Genomic DNA, 14635 nt, shown 5'->3' on the forward strand with positions numbered 1-14635 from the left:
GGGGATGTGGCTCAGTGGTTGAGTTCCCAAGAGTTCCATCTCTGATAGAAAATAATAATAATAATAATAATAATAATAATAATAATAATAATAATAAATGAATAAATAAAATAAAAAGGGCTGGGGATGTAGCTCAGCAGTAGAGCACCCTTGGATATTTGTACTAGGGAGTACAAAAAAGAATTTTTCAATGCATATTACTTTTTGTCTAGTTTATTTCATTCAGAATCTCCCTGTTTTTGCTATTATCAATAGTTCTTTATTCTTGCTAAGTATGTTTCCAAAATTTATTATCTATTTTCCTATTGATATACATTGAGTATTTTTTTTAAGGAAACCAGGTTATATTTATACAGTGGAAAATTATTAAGCAATGAAAATAAGAAGTACATTCACATTCAACAACTTGGATAAATCTTATAAAAATACATATGGAGCTAGAAAAGCCACACAAGAAAGAACACATGTGTATGATTACACTGAATAAAGTAACAAAACAGGCAAAACTAATCCTTGTTATTAGAAGTTAAAATAGTGCCTAACTCTGGGGGAGCGGAGGGAATAATTAGGGGAGCAATGAGAGAGGGCTCATGAAGGTGCATTTGATGTCCAATTTCTTGACCTGGGTTAGGGTTTAGTGGATATGTTTACTTTGTGATAATTCATTGTGCTATACATGATTTTCTTTTGTCTGTTATATTTAATAAAAGAGAAGTTCTATTAACAGTAAAAAAATCAATCTCTACATTCATGGAATAGTTAGTAATCAAATGCATACTATATGGTTAATATGAGTATAAGAGTTCTGAGGCATGACATGTTCCCACAGTCCAACATTGGGGATTTTTTGACTATTACAAATAAATCCACCATGAATAGTTGAGCACAAGTCTCGGTGTGGATGTATGCTTTTATTTCTCTGGAGTAAATATCTCGACAGATGTGATTTAATTTTTAAAGCAACTGCCAAACAGTTTTCTAACAGTTTGTGCCATTGTTTGTACTACATGTTATAGTCTGCAGTTCTAAGAGAGATACCATAGTCTTCTTCTTTGTCAACATTTGTTATGATCAGTCTTAATTTTTGTCCATCCTACTGTATGTATAATAACACTGCAGTTTTGATTTACATTTCAAACAGCTAAACGCCTTACTCAACTGGCTTCAATCTACTTCTCCTGCCATAAGAAAAAAGGCGGGAGAAGCCCCGGCAGAGTTGAAGCTGCTCCTTTGAATTTGCAATTCAATATGACTCATTCACCTCAGGACTTGGTAAAAAAAGGATTCAACCTCTGTCTTTAGATTTACAGTCTAATGCTTACTCAGCCATTTTACCACCTACCTATATTCATCAACCGTTGATTCTTCTCAACTAATCATAAAGATATTGGTACACTTTACCTTCTATTTGGCGCTTGAGCTGGTATAGTAGGAACTGCACTTAGTCTACTAATCTGAGCTGAACTAGGTCAACCTGGAGCTCTATTAGGCGATGATCAAATCTACAATGTTATCGTTACTGCTCATGCATTTGTTATAATTTTTTTAGAGTAATACCAATTATAATTGGCGGATTCGGAAACTGATTAGTACCCCTAATAATTGGAGCTCCTGATATTGCATTTCCACGTATAAACAATATAAGCTTCTGACTTCTTCTCCCCTCATTTCTCCTCTTACTTGCTTCCTCTATAGTTGAAGCAGGTGCAGAAACAGGTTGAACCGTATACCCCCCACTAGCTGGAAATCTTGCTCATGCAGGAGCCTCAGTAGACCTGACCATCTTCTCCCTTCACTTAGCAGGGGTATCATCAATCTTAGGTGCAATTAATTTTATTACAACAATTATCAATATAAAACCACCCGCTATATCTCAATATCAAATCCCTTTATTCGTATGATCTGTACTAATTACAGCGGTACTACTACTCTTGTCTCTTCCAGTTCTTGCAGCAGGAATTACTATACTTCTTACAGATCGTAACCTTAATACCACATTTTTTGACCCCGCTGGAGGTGGAGATCCTATCCTTTATCAACATTTATTCTGATTCTTTGGACATCCCGAAGTTTACATTCTTATTCTCCCAGGATTTGGCATAATTTTCCACATCGTAACATATTATTCAGGTAAAAAGGAACCATTCGGTTATATAGGAATAGTTTGGGCTATAATATCCATTGGTTTCTTTGGATTTATCGTGTGAGCCCATCATATATTCACCGTCGGAATAGACGTAGACACTCGAGCTTATTTTACATTTGCAACCATAATTATGTTGGATATCCTTTCATGTGCACATTCACCATATTTGTATCTACGTTGGTGAAGAAAAAAATCTTCTGCCCATCCTTTCAAATTGGGTCATTTTTCTTATTAATAAGTTACAAGAATCATTTGTATATCCTAGATATCATTCTCTTGAGAGATATATGTTTTGCCAATACTTTGTCCTAGTCTGTCAGCTTACCTTTCCATTTCCATAACAATGAATATAGAATAGACAAAGTTTGTTGTTGTTGTTGTTTTTAGTACTGGCGATTGAACTCAGGGACATACCACCACTGAGCCACATACCCAGTCCTATTTTGTATTTTATTTAGAGACAGGGTCTCACTGAGTTGCTTAGTGCCTCACTTTTGCTGAGGCTGGCTTTGAATTTGCAATCCCCCTGCCTCAGCCTCTTGAGCCACTGGTATTACAGGTATGTACCACCACGCCCAGCATGAGACAAAGTTTTTAAGTCTGATCAATTTCTGAGAGGGGAGAGAGAAAAAAGAGACCATGAGGCAGAGAGAGTCTCTGCCAAGCAGCTTTTTATATTTTCTTCCAGAAGTTGTATAGGTTTAGCTGCTACATTTAGGTCTGTAGTCTATCCCTACCAGTAGTGTGTGAGGGCTCCCATTGATCCACATCCTTGCCAACTTATTATTACCTTTTTGATTATAACCGTCTTAATAGATGTGAAGTAGTATCTCACTGAGGTTGTACATTTCCCTAATGGTGCTGGGTGTCTTTTCATTTGCTTATTGGCTTTTGCTTATTTTCTTTGGAGAAATGTCTATTCTAATTTCTTGCCATTTGTCTTTTCATATTGAACAATAAGAATTGCTTATATATTCTAGGTAGTTATATTCTAACTACATGAATTGTAAATATTTTCTTCTATGATTGTATTTTCACTTTCTTCGATGGTAGCCTTTAAAAGTTTTAAATTTGATGAAGTTTATTACTTTATTATTTTTTCTTTAGGTGCTTGGGCCTTTGGTGTCTTAACTACAAAGTCATTGTCTACTCCAAGATTTACTTATGCTTTCTTACATTTGGTTTTGGTTCTTACATATATATGTGTTGTCCATTTTGAGGTAATTTTTATGTGGGGTAGGGTTTAACTTAATTCTTTTGCATTAAAGACTACATCATTTTGAAATATATTTTTATTTGGAATGCAATTCTAGGATGTCAGTGTTTTTTTTCTTTCAGAACTTGAAAATATTGATGTACTGTTTTCTGGTTTGCATGGTTCTTGAATGAATTTTGACATTTTACTGTCACTCCTTTATAGATAATGGTATCTGTTTTCTGTAGATGCTTCTCGATTTTTTTCTTAGCACTGGTTTTAAGCATTTAGTGTATATTTGTGTCATCTTTATCATTTTTCTTGTTCATTCAGCTTTTTGAATCTGAGTGTTCATCAGATATGGAACATTTTTATTTATTATTTCTTCAAATGTGTTTTTGTCACCTCTTTTAGGAACTACCATAACACATATATTGGAGTGGTTGAAGCTGTGCATACTGATGCTCTGTTCAGTTCAGTCTCTTTCTCCATGTTTCATTTGGGAGAGTCTTTATCACTGCATATTCAGTTTGCTGATATTGACTTCTTCATTGTAGAATTTGCTGTTAATCTCATTCAGTGTAATTTTCACCTTAGCCATTGTTTTATCTGAGTTTGAATTAGATCACTTTTATATCTTCTTTTTTCTCCTTCACATGCTTATGCTTTTCCATAGCATCTTGAACATATGGTATACAACTGTATTAATGTCCTTGTATAATAACTCTATCACAGTGTAATTAATGATCATTTCTATTAATTTTCTTTTCAACATGGGTTATATTTTCCTACCTCTTTGCATGCCTCATACATTTTTATTGGATTCCAAACATTGTGAATTTACCTTGTTGAGTATTGGATATTTTGTATTCTTTTAAATATTCTTGAGCTGTGTACAGCTTTTTGCTGAACTATCTTGGAAACATATATTGTATTCTTTTAAATATTCTTGAGCTGTGTACATCTTTTTTCTGAACTATCTTGGAAACATTTTTATCTTTTTAAGATTCTGCTAGACAGGAGTTACCTTCAATTTTGGGCTATTTTTTGCCTTTTACTGACTATGTTACTTGATGCCCTTTTATTATAGATTTTCCATTCCGGCTGGTGATTACAAAAATTGATCTCCATGCCAACAATCACCACCACTTTCCATCCTGTTCCTTTCTGAAGATTCTTTCTCTGGCCTTACATGTGTGCCCATTGTTACTTAACCACAGACTTCAGGGGAACCCTCCATAGATGTCTCTGCAGTTTTCTACTCTCTCCTTTACTCTGATCTGTGACTTCTACCTGCATCGGTCTCTTCAGACTTTTAAAATCCATCTCTTCAACTCAGGAGATTTTCTATTTGAGTTTCCCTTCTCTGAATGTGGCCTGAAAAATTCTTTCCAGGGAATAAATTGGGATAATCCTAGCACTCATCTCTCATGCTTAACTTTATCTTAGAGGTCACTCTTATGCTGCTTACTATCTAATATCTGAGAACTGTTGTTGTTTGTATTTTGTCCACTTTTTTCCAATGTTTCATATGCGAGGGTAAATCTGTTGCCCCTCTTGGAGAGATTTAGTCCTCCATAATGTTTAACACTATTCTCTGGCACACCATCTACAATAGATGAGGTTCTTCCTGGTAACGGCAGTGTTAGGCTTTCTGAATGCTCCTAGGCAAGTGCCTTCACAAGTTTCCAATGGTATATGTTATTATGCTGCCAATTATTTGTTTCAGATATGTTTTTCTTGTCTCATTTAGATTGTACTCTGACATTAGGAACCCTTCATACTTAGAATTTTATGTCCCCTCCACCCAAACTGGGTACATTTACCTTTAACAATTACTCAACCCTTACCCGTAAGAATTCCCTTTGAGGTATTAAAGAATAATGCACTTGAGATTATTTATCTCCATGCCAACAATCACCACCACATTCTATCCTGTTACTTTTCTGAAGGTTTTTAACATAACCTTATATTAAACATCAGTGCCACATATTTAAATGCTATGAGTAAAAGTGAATGCTGATTCGTCCACTAATTGTATGTATCCTGGAAGAAAGAACTACCACTACCTTATTGTGGCCAGTTGAGAAATTTTCTTCTCATTATCCATCAGACTAGTTAATATGTCTTTAAGGCAATAAGTTTAAAAAATAATACTGATAAATCAAAATATTGAAAACTCTACAAACTAAGCAGCTAGTACTTCAGTAACTGGAAGCACTAACTATGCATATAAAATTATATCTGATTATGAGTCAAAGTAACTATCAAGAAGATAATATGCAATTAGATCATTTTGCTATTTTGATTTTTCCATCAATGAATTATCATTAATCTCTATTCTATAATATGAAAAATTCTACAACATACCATATTCTATAATAAGAAAAATAAGAAAAAAATTAAAACTAGTTTTTAAAGATCTGCTTAAATATTCCAGTATCATGTAACCAAACAACTACTCTCCACAACAACTATGTTTTTATTCAACACAAACATTCAGGGGTACATTCCTGGAGTTGAGGATGCATGCTGCTGAGAGGTGGACCTTAAATGCCTTGTTCCCATAGCTTATTTCCTCTCAGTACTGTTTATATATGGGGGCTTAATAGTTAATATATGTGTTTAGGTTAATAGTGTGGTATATTTATAATATCATTGGAACCATGAGTTTATCCAACAAATCATTTGTTAACTCTCTCATACATTCTAGGCATTTCCCTAGTCACTGATGTAACAGTAGTGAACAAAACAACTAATTTCCTGCTCGTGTTGGAAATTGTGTTTGAGGTTGGGTTGGAGCAGTCAAGTAGATAAACAAATGTAAGGCAAGTAGTAAGAGAAGTCTAAAGTGGTAAGGCAAGTCTGAAGAGAAAGAAAGGCAGGGTGATGGGCTTGATAGTCATGGCAAGAGGCTCTATTTTGTGTAGGGTGGCCAGGGAAGGCGTTTATCACATGAAATGCCACTGTTACAAAGACATGATAAAGTGAGGGGGTAGTTAGCTAGTCAGATGATTTGGGGAGTTAAGGTTGAGGCAAAGTTGCAAGTGTAAATGCTCTGAAGCAGGGGTGGGCTTGGTGAATTTAAATGGAACTAACAGAGCAAAAGAAGAATGTTAGGAAATGGGGAGAAAAGGATGAGGGGAGTCACCTTGATTAAGAGCAGTCCATAATAAGGCAGGGCAGTACATAATAAAGTCATGGCTTTTTTTCCTTTTTTTTCATGATACCAGAGATTGAACCCCCAGGGGCACTTAAACACTGAGCAACACCCACAGTCCTTTCTAAAATATTTTATTTAGAGATAGGGTCTCACTGAGTTGCTTAGGGACTCACTACATTTCTGAGGCTGGCTTCGAACTCAGGATCCTCCTGACAGCCTCCTGAGCTTCTGGGATTACAGATGAGTACGACCAGGCCTGGCTAAAGTCATTGCCTTTTATTTGGAAATGGGAAGCTATAGGAAGATTTTGAACAGAGAGACACAATCAAATTTATATTTAAAAATATCACTCTAGTTGCCATCAGGACAATAGATATTGTGGGAAAATGAGGGCAGAAGCAAGGACAGAAGAAGGCTATGGAAATCATTCAGGTGACTTATGATGTGGGTTTGGCCTGTATATTGGCTTAGCAGATGCAGAGGAGTGGTCAGATTCTGGGCCTGTTTCAAATGCTTACTTGGAAAGAAGGAAGTCAGAAAAATAAATAAATAAAATGCTGTATAATTTATATCAAATTCTAAAAAATGCAAAACAATCTATAATGACAGGAGATGTTTGGAGACAGCCAGAAAAGGAGAGGGGAGGGCTTACAAAGAAGGATGAAAGACTCTTTTGATTTTGGTGATAGTCTCATGGGTATATTCATGTCAAAACTTATCAAATTTTACACCTTAAACATTTGCAATTTATTGTAGGTCAACTATATCTCAATAAAATTATAAAAAATAAAGACATAATATTGTCTAATGGACTGGAGTTGGAATGTGAGAGAAAAGAGATCAAAGTTGGTTTGTAAGTTTTGGGCTTTGAGCACCTGGATAATGGGAATTAAATTGTCATTCTTATTTCTGAGATAGGGAAGACTGAAAGGAGCAGATTTTGAGAGAAAAATGAATTCAGTTTTCAACATGTTGTTAGAGATGCCTACTAGATACATTTTATAACATAATAAATACATGGTAGAAAAGAAATTAAGAATGACTCAGACAGTTTCTCTCTATGATCCACTGGTTCTCCAGAAAGCGCAGAAGTACACTGGACCAATGGGGACCTCTCATGGCCCCTGTAGACAAATGTTTGTGCACACTTTTTTTCCATTGTTTTCTTTATTTAACATTATGAACATGGTGGACTACATTCTTTTCTCTAAGTTTTAAAGATTCAGTTAATTTGGGGAAACAACTGATGGGTTCATTGTTGGAGGTTGATGAATAACTTTAGCAGAGACTATAGTAACAAGCCCTTGGTCACAGACAAATGAGAATGGCTCCACCAAGGATGGGAGCATTGCAGACAGTCTTCCTTGGGCTGGCTAGCTTGTGCCTTTCCCCCCCTTAACTGTACATATCAGTAATTCAGCTATATTATGATTTAAATCAGATTTTGCTCCTCTTGTCAGAAAGTACAACATTTGCTTGTTAGTTGATGGGTTGTGATGAAAAGGAGTCTACTCCTTGGGTTTGAAACTTAGCTCCATTGCTCACTGGATGTGTGACTGCCTCAATTTACTCTAAAATAAGGACTGGAATAGGACCTACTACTACTGTAAGGTACTGTTGTTATGAAGATTAAATGAATTGATATGTATAAAACCTTCAGAATAACAACTGGACATAAAGAAAGTGTTCAAGAAATGTTAGCTAATAGCTTTCTTCTCTGACAATCGGTTTTGACAGTTGGTTCCCACTAAGTTGTGGACTTTTTCGGACCAGGCCCAGATATCTTGTCTTTTGATTTTCATCCACTCCCACACCATGCTAGGGCTTTGTCCAGCGTCTGGCATGAATGGTAGCACAAAATGAAAGTTAAAAATATGCTGTTGAATTAAATAATTTCTTCCCTTATGGATAAAGATAAGAATCTCAAGATCTTAGCCCAAAGACTACTGTCCATCTCTCTGCCCTCACTTGTCCCCGCCTTAAAAAAAGCAGGTCACAGTCTCCAGTTTAAACCCTCAATCACAGTTCCATTCACTTTCCCACTTTCCCCTTTCCTAATCAGAGGGATCTTGGGGTGGGGCTTCAAGGAACCTCTAGGAGTTTGAAGGGGAGGGAGCTTGGAACCATAGACTAGCTGTGACAAGTCATGGGTGGGATTTGGTAGTTCAGAAAAGGAGGTACCAGACCTGGAATGGGGGATGGGAGTGATGGTGAAGTGGAGTAGGCTAGTTCAGGATGGACCAGAAATGAGACATTGGGGAAAGCCAGAAAGGACCAGTTGGCGGAGTGGCGGGGGATGGGTGGGTGAGGAATGGAATCATGCGGAGGGTCACTTGTGAGGTCACCGAAGCAAAGGCAGGTGATTGGACAGGAAAGAGAGTCCTAGTTGCCACGGCAGCAACTAGAGGAGAAGGTCTTCAGTTGAGGAGCAGGTCTCCACTAGAGAAGGACGGGGAGCTCTGGCTCCCTGCGTTCCCCAGTAGAGCCAGTGCATCGACCCCAATATATCCCTGCTGACGTGTTATCCGGGAAAGGCTTAAGCCTTCCCGGGCGCCGCCCCTCTGCGCCTCGCTACCCACCTGCCCCCTGAGCCCCATCTCTGATGCCACCCGCCGACGCCCGCCGCAGCCTACTCCACTGTGTCACCGGCTCCCCGAGGTGACCACAACATGGCTGCGGCGCTGGGGCTTCTCTTCTGGCTGTTCGTGCTCTGTCCGACCTGGCGAGTGCTGGGCCAACCGGCCCCCAGCACCAGCCAACGCTTCTGGAAGCACAAACTCTGTGCAGACAACGAATGCAGCAGTGAGTAGGCGGGCGGGCGGCCCGGGTCTCCACTGTGGCTCTTCTGGGCTGCATGGGGCTCTGATCCCCCGGTCCCCAGCCCCGCGGGCTGGGCTAGGGGGTCGCAGGACGACGGGTGGGGCACAGGAGTGACAAGAGCCTCGGGACCCTGCGTGTGTCCCCTCCGGCTCTGCCGGCGCCCCAGCCAGCCCGCTGGGGGGGGGGCTTCGACTCCCACTTGTTGCCAGCGTTTTATTTTTCTCTATTGACTGAGGTGGGGGTTGGGAAATAGGATTCCCCAGGGACAGCTCTCAGTTTATTCCCTTCCAGGATTCGCCTAGGATCTCAGTGGGTGATGGGGTTGCGTGCCACGTACCCGGAGCTCCCCACGCTGTAGCAGAGCACTTTTCTGCCCCCGCCACAGGGACCTGGGCAGGTGCAGTATCAGGTCAGATGCTCTCCAGGGCTCGGTGGCCCTAATCCCAGTGGCAGATTGATGGTGGGGCTCCTTGGGAAAGGCTCACTGGCCCCTTCGTCCTTTTGCTGCACTGGGGATTGGGCTGGTTTTGCCTTTTAACAGGGACTAGAGTTTAGGCTTGGGAAGAGCACCGAGTCCAGGCACGCAATGTGTTCCAAGGTCTCGGCCCCGACTCTGCTTCAATCCTGTCATTTCTGTGCATAGAAGCCTCCCTTCGTATTTGAGGTAGGGTAGCAGGTGAGCCAGTAATCTTTTGTTTTGAAAGAGGCTAAGGATCTGTACCGGCCACCTGGGAACTGCAGCCTCTTGTGTGCAGGAAGCGGACAGAATTGCTTCCCAGTCCTGGATTGGAGGTGGGTGGTGGGGAGGATGTAGCCATTCAGATTCAGTTGAAGAGGTTTGTTGCAATAACAATAATAAATACTCCAAGATTTTTATAAGCCAATTCACTTTTAGACTCAGTCGCTAGTGTTATTGGAACCTCTTTCCTCTATATATTTACTGGCCCAGAATACTTCTTATGGCCTCCCGCTTGGTTTCTAGTAACCTTGTAACTTGATGACCGTGTTGTCCATAAATTGTAAGCAGTACATATTTTAAAATATTCATGCTAAAAAGGCCAAGAAGTTTACCATTGAGCTCTTTATACCTAAATTGGTGTTACCAAAAGCAAATTTTATAATTTGAATTGTTTGTTCCACTCCAATAAAGAAAAACGATGTCTCCAATATATGTTAAGCAGTTCCTAGAGGTAACCCTAAGACTGGAGTAAATAAACACTCAGAAAAGCAAAACAGCTGCCATGATATTTCCTTTCAGTTTTGGGTGAACAAAATCAGGCTTCCAGCATGGTAGAATGTTTGCTATTCTTTGCTATCAAGCGCTATCCCACGTGGGCTACCTGGACAATCTCATCACTGATGCTTCCTCAGTACTAAGATACGGTGTTGGTAAGGTTCAGTGGGGTAACATAACTTGAGAAATGGCCTGTGTCCAAACAGATGTGACCAAACACAACAGGTGGGTCTGTGTTGTGTTGTAGGAAGTAGTGAGGTGTGTATGTGAGGTGTCCTTGTGTGCCTTCCAAATAAGTGCTCAAAAAAAAAAAAAAAGAACTAAATAGGTGCTCCATAGTATGCCTTATGTTGTCAGCTAATATATTACTGATTTGTAAATCCTCTATGACCTAAGGGGGAACAAGAGAAACATTGCCATTTCCACTTGTGATGAGAATTCCCCACCTTAAAGTGTCTCTCACCTTCAACTTGGCCTCTTAATTATATATGAATTAGGATGCTGAAAGTTTTGAAAATAGTCCTATTTTAGCTTCAAAAAAACAAGTTACCCTCTCCAAATCTGTGTTTGTTCCTCTGACATATATTTTTATAAAACACACATTCTTGTGTATTTTACTGCTAATTGGCTTTTAGAAAAAGTGTTATTTCCATTTCTTCTTTGTGCTTTTTACATACATCTATTGTCCATTTCATCTTAAATCAGAAACTGTGTATTTGGTCAACCAAAAGAAAAATGTTGCTTCTACCAGTTTCTAGATCAATTGTGATTCTAATCCTGCATTTTAAGCATGAAGGTATTGCCTGACCTTTTCTCATGGTTAAACTTGTTCCTTGTCAGATAGGATACCTACTTTTGATTTTGTTTATTTAAAAAAAATACGAATGAGGATGTTTTGAAACAATCTTAATGTTGGATATAGTCAACAATATTTGCTCAGAGAAAATACATTTCCTGGTAATTTACCCAGATCCTGAACACAGAGACAGCAACTCTGCCTCAAATGAAATTGACAGTGTTTACGGCTGCATGGTAGCACTTGCAGCCACTTAAAGGTAATGTCTTTTAGCAGTTAGTTCAAGTTAATTAACCCCTTGGGGGTTCCTGGATATTCTTCCCTCTTCCCTCCCTATTACCTCTGCATGAAGCCATACTAAAGCCTGTCCGTGTCTACACTTGGATTTACATATTTGCAAAATGAAGCTTTTTATGATTATGAAACAGAAAAAAATTGAGGCCTGCCAGAACTAAGAGTTTCACTGAAACCAGCCATGGTTGGTGGTAGCCACATTGCTTTTTATTTCTCAGCACAGAGAAAAATAGAGAAGCTTCCCTTTCCCCTGTCTAATTGCAGGGAATATTGTATTTTATAGCAATAAAATCTCTAAGAATTTTAGATACTTTGAGCAGGTGAATTAAAAGTGATTCCAGAGAGTACTGGAAAAACTTGATTTTTGTTCATAGTGGGATTCATATTTCCTGATGGGTCAATGTGGATTGTGAAAAATCAAGTCCTAATGTTTGTTTTTCTTTTTTCAATGTTCATATACAGTGTTAATGTACCGAGGTGAAGCTCTTGAAGATTTCAGAGGCCCAGATTGTCGTTTTGTGAATTTTAAAAAAGGTGACCCTGTATATGTCTACTATAAACTGGCAGAGGTATCACCAGAACTTTGGGCCGGAAGTGTAAGTAAAAGTTTGACAGGTGTTATATTCTTACTTTTGATGGGTTTTTCAGCAGTGTAGATTTAAATGACTGATTTCTTGGGGTCTTTGTAGAGTTAACCTGACCTCTCTGCCAGGCCCTGTTCTCCTAACACGCCTTAGGCCTGGCACAGCATAGAAAGTCAGTAGACTTTCTGAAACAGAACTGAACTGGTTGTAGTTGCTACACCTCACATCAAGTTCCAGAAGGCTCTACACATCATAAAGGTTGTCATGGTGAAAACCTGACAATTCTTAGCTTTGCTGCTTCAAAAGGGAAGGATTCATGGACATTAGAGTTAATCCTGTAAATTAAGTCTGAGATAGTAACTCAGGCATGCATATTTAAAGTTGATTTTTTGTGTATTTTACCTAACCATTTGTGCTGTTTTTACTCTAAAAAAGCAGAATATTATGTTTATTATGTGCTTTTTTTTTTCTTTTTTGCAACTTCTGGGTCATCCATTTCCTGCTTTTCCTATAATCTATGCCTGAAGGTTCCCCCAGGGGTTCTACTTTTAGCCAGTTGTATGGATCTTCTGATGAAAGGCATAACATTGTTTATATCATGCTTTGATATTTTAAATGGGGAGATTCACTAAGAGTGACCTCATTGAGAGACTTATGAGTATTGTCCTTTTTATTTAAAAAAATGTGTTATGTGGATTGTTTACTTAAAATAGTAGCAAGGGTCTTTGATGACTTAGGAATGTTCCAGTTTAGAGACATTCCAGGTTGCATCCCTGAAAGTTCTCACCCTAAATAAAATACCACACAGCAGAAAATAAGAGTAATCCCTATGGGAAAACTAGTTTTATTTTGTTGCCATTTCTTATTCTTAGGGAATGCTCTTGAAACTTGGTGCCTTTAGGTACAAATTTTATATTTAGACAGAGTCCCAGTTGCAGTACTCCATATAAAGAACCATCTATTGTTTCTTTCAAGTATACCAAATAGGATTCGTAATCTTTAAACTTGGAACTGTTTTTCCATGTACCTAAGTGGCATTTTTCATACAGTAGGCATCTTTCTCCCCTTCTTTGAGCTTTTGGATAAATGGGCTTGATTTATATTTTCTCCTGTCACATTGTAGCCTGTTAACTATGTTCATCCCTAGGACTCTTGCCATTCTGGGTGGCAGCACTCATCCTGTCTTCCTGAGGAGCCCTGCTTTCAGCACCTGACCAGAAAGGATCTTTGCCGACTGATGAGTGTTTGTTTGCATTGCTCCTGTGGCATTCATTTGTCTTCTTTGCCTTCAGTCAGGTTGTGTTTTATCTTAGCTCCCTATAAAGTGAAAAATTCAGTTAGGAAAGGACCCCTGTCTAATCCATCTTCCTTTTGAATATTTCCTTTCAGGGCAGTGGCACTTAAGTACATTTGTTCTGATAGTAGCTTATGCAGAATTTGTTCTCTTGTGGCAGTTTTTTGCTTCCCACCCACAAATCAAATCAGCAGCACCTTGGCAGGGATGATGTATGGAAGCAAAATTAGGTATTTAAAAATTATTTCCAGTCATGAGCCTCCGTGATTCTGCATCATTTCTTTTTTTTTCATATCACAAGAAATGGGATACCACCCAGTGTGTAATTATGGAGCTTTATATAATCTATGGTCTCAATTGACACAGATTAAGAAGAGATAAATGTGTTTCCTTTCTCCATACATCTCTGTTTTATTTCCTTTTCCAAATTTAACCTTAATAGAATTTTCATCAGAAGGGAAAAGTGTATTTCCCCTCAAACTTGCCTCTCATGTCATGAATGTTATACTTAGGAAATTAAAAACTCTTTAGGTTTCAAAATGATTCTCCTTTTGAGTTTTTAGTTTTCATTCTGCAATGTTGTTGGTTTTCTAGAGTCTCAGACTTTATCTGCCAGTGATGAAGCTTTTAATTGCTCTGTCTTATCTAATCTTCATGGCAGTATTCTCCCACTAATACTGGCTTTCAGATGGTTTCTAGATATAACAAGAACATTCATGAATGGGGATATTTTAGAGTTAGTGATAAGATGCCTTTTTTAATTTTCTTTTTTGGGCGTTTGATTTGCCTTTCATTTTCCTTTAATTATTGGCAAGAATCTTCTGTTCCTTTTAGTCAGTAGTTAGTAATAAGAGTGTCTTTCTCAAGTGGAACTTTATATACCTTTTGTACATTTTATGTAACTTCATATAATTTAGCTGTTGGTGCTGAAAATAAATGGGGTTCTTTTCTGCAGAGGATTTATTTTGGGTGAAACTGAAGCTTGATATGTGGTTTAGTATGCATTATATTGTAATTTTATTTTCTCCCCAAGTACTTATAAAAGTAGATTTGGAAAAAGCTAGGAAAGCATATACTATCAATACATTTGCTATAGTGGTAATACATTT

General features: G+C 38.3%; 1 protein-coding gene across 1 annotated transcript in view; it reads left to right on the plus strand.

Annotated features, from left to right (window-relative positions):
* Positions 1-9173: 9173 nt before the first annotated feature.
* LOC143390200 (transport and Golgi organization protein 1 homolog) overlaps positions 9174-14635 on the plus strand; it is a 46508-nt gene continuing 41046 nt past the window's right edge. The window contains exons 1-2 of the mRNA XM_076842731.1: positions 9174-9306; positions 12111-12244. Of these exons, the coding sequence (XP_076698846.1) occupies positions 9174-9306; positions 12111-12244 (267 nt within the window). The remainder of the gene's footprint in view (positions 9307-12110; positions 12245-14635) is intronic.

The sequence above is a fragment of the Callospermophilus lateralis genome, unplaced genomic scaffold (assembly GCF_048772815.1).
Source record: "Callospermophilus lateralis isolate mCalLat2 unplaced genomic scaffold, mCalLat2.hap1 Scaffold_199, whole genome shotgun sequence".
Classification (NCBI taxonomy): Eukaryota; Metazoa; Chordata; class Mammalia; order Rodentia; family Sciuridae; genus Callospermophilus; species Callospermophilus lateralis.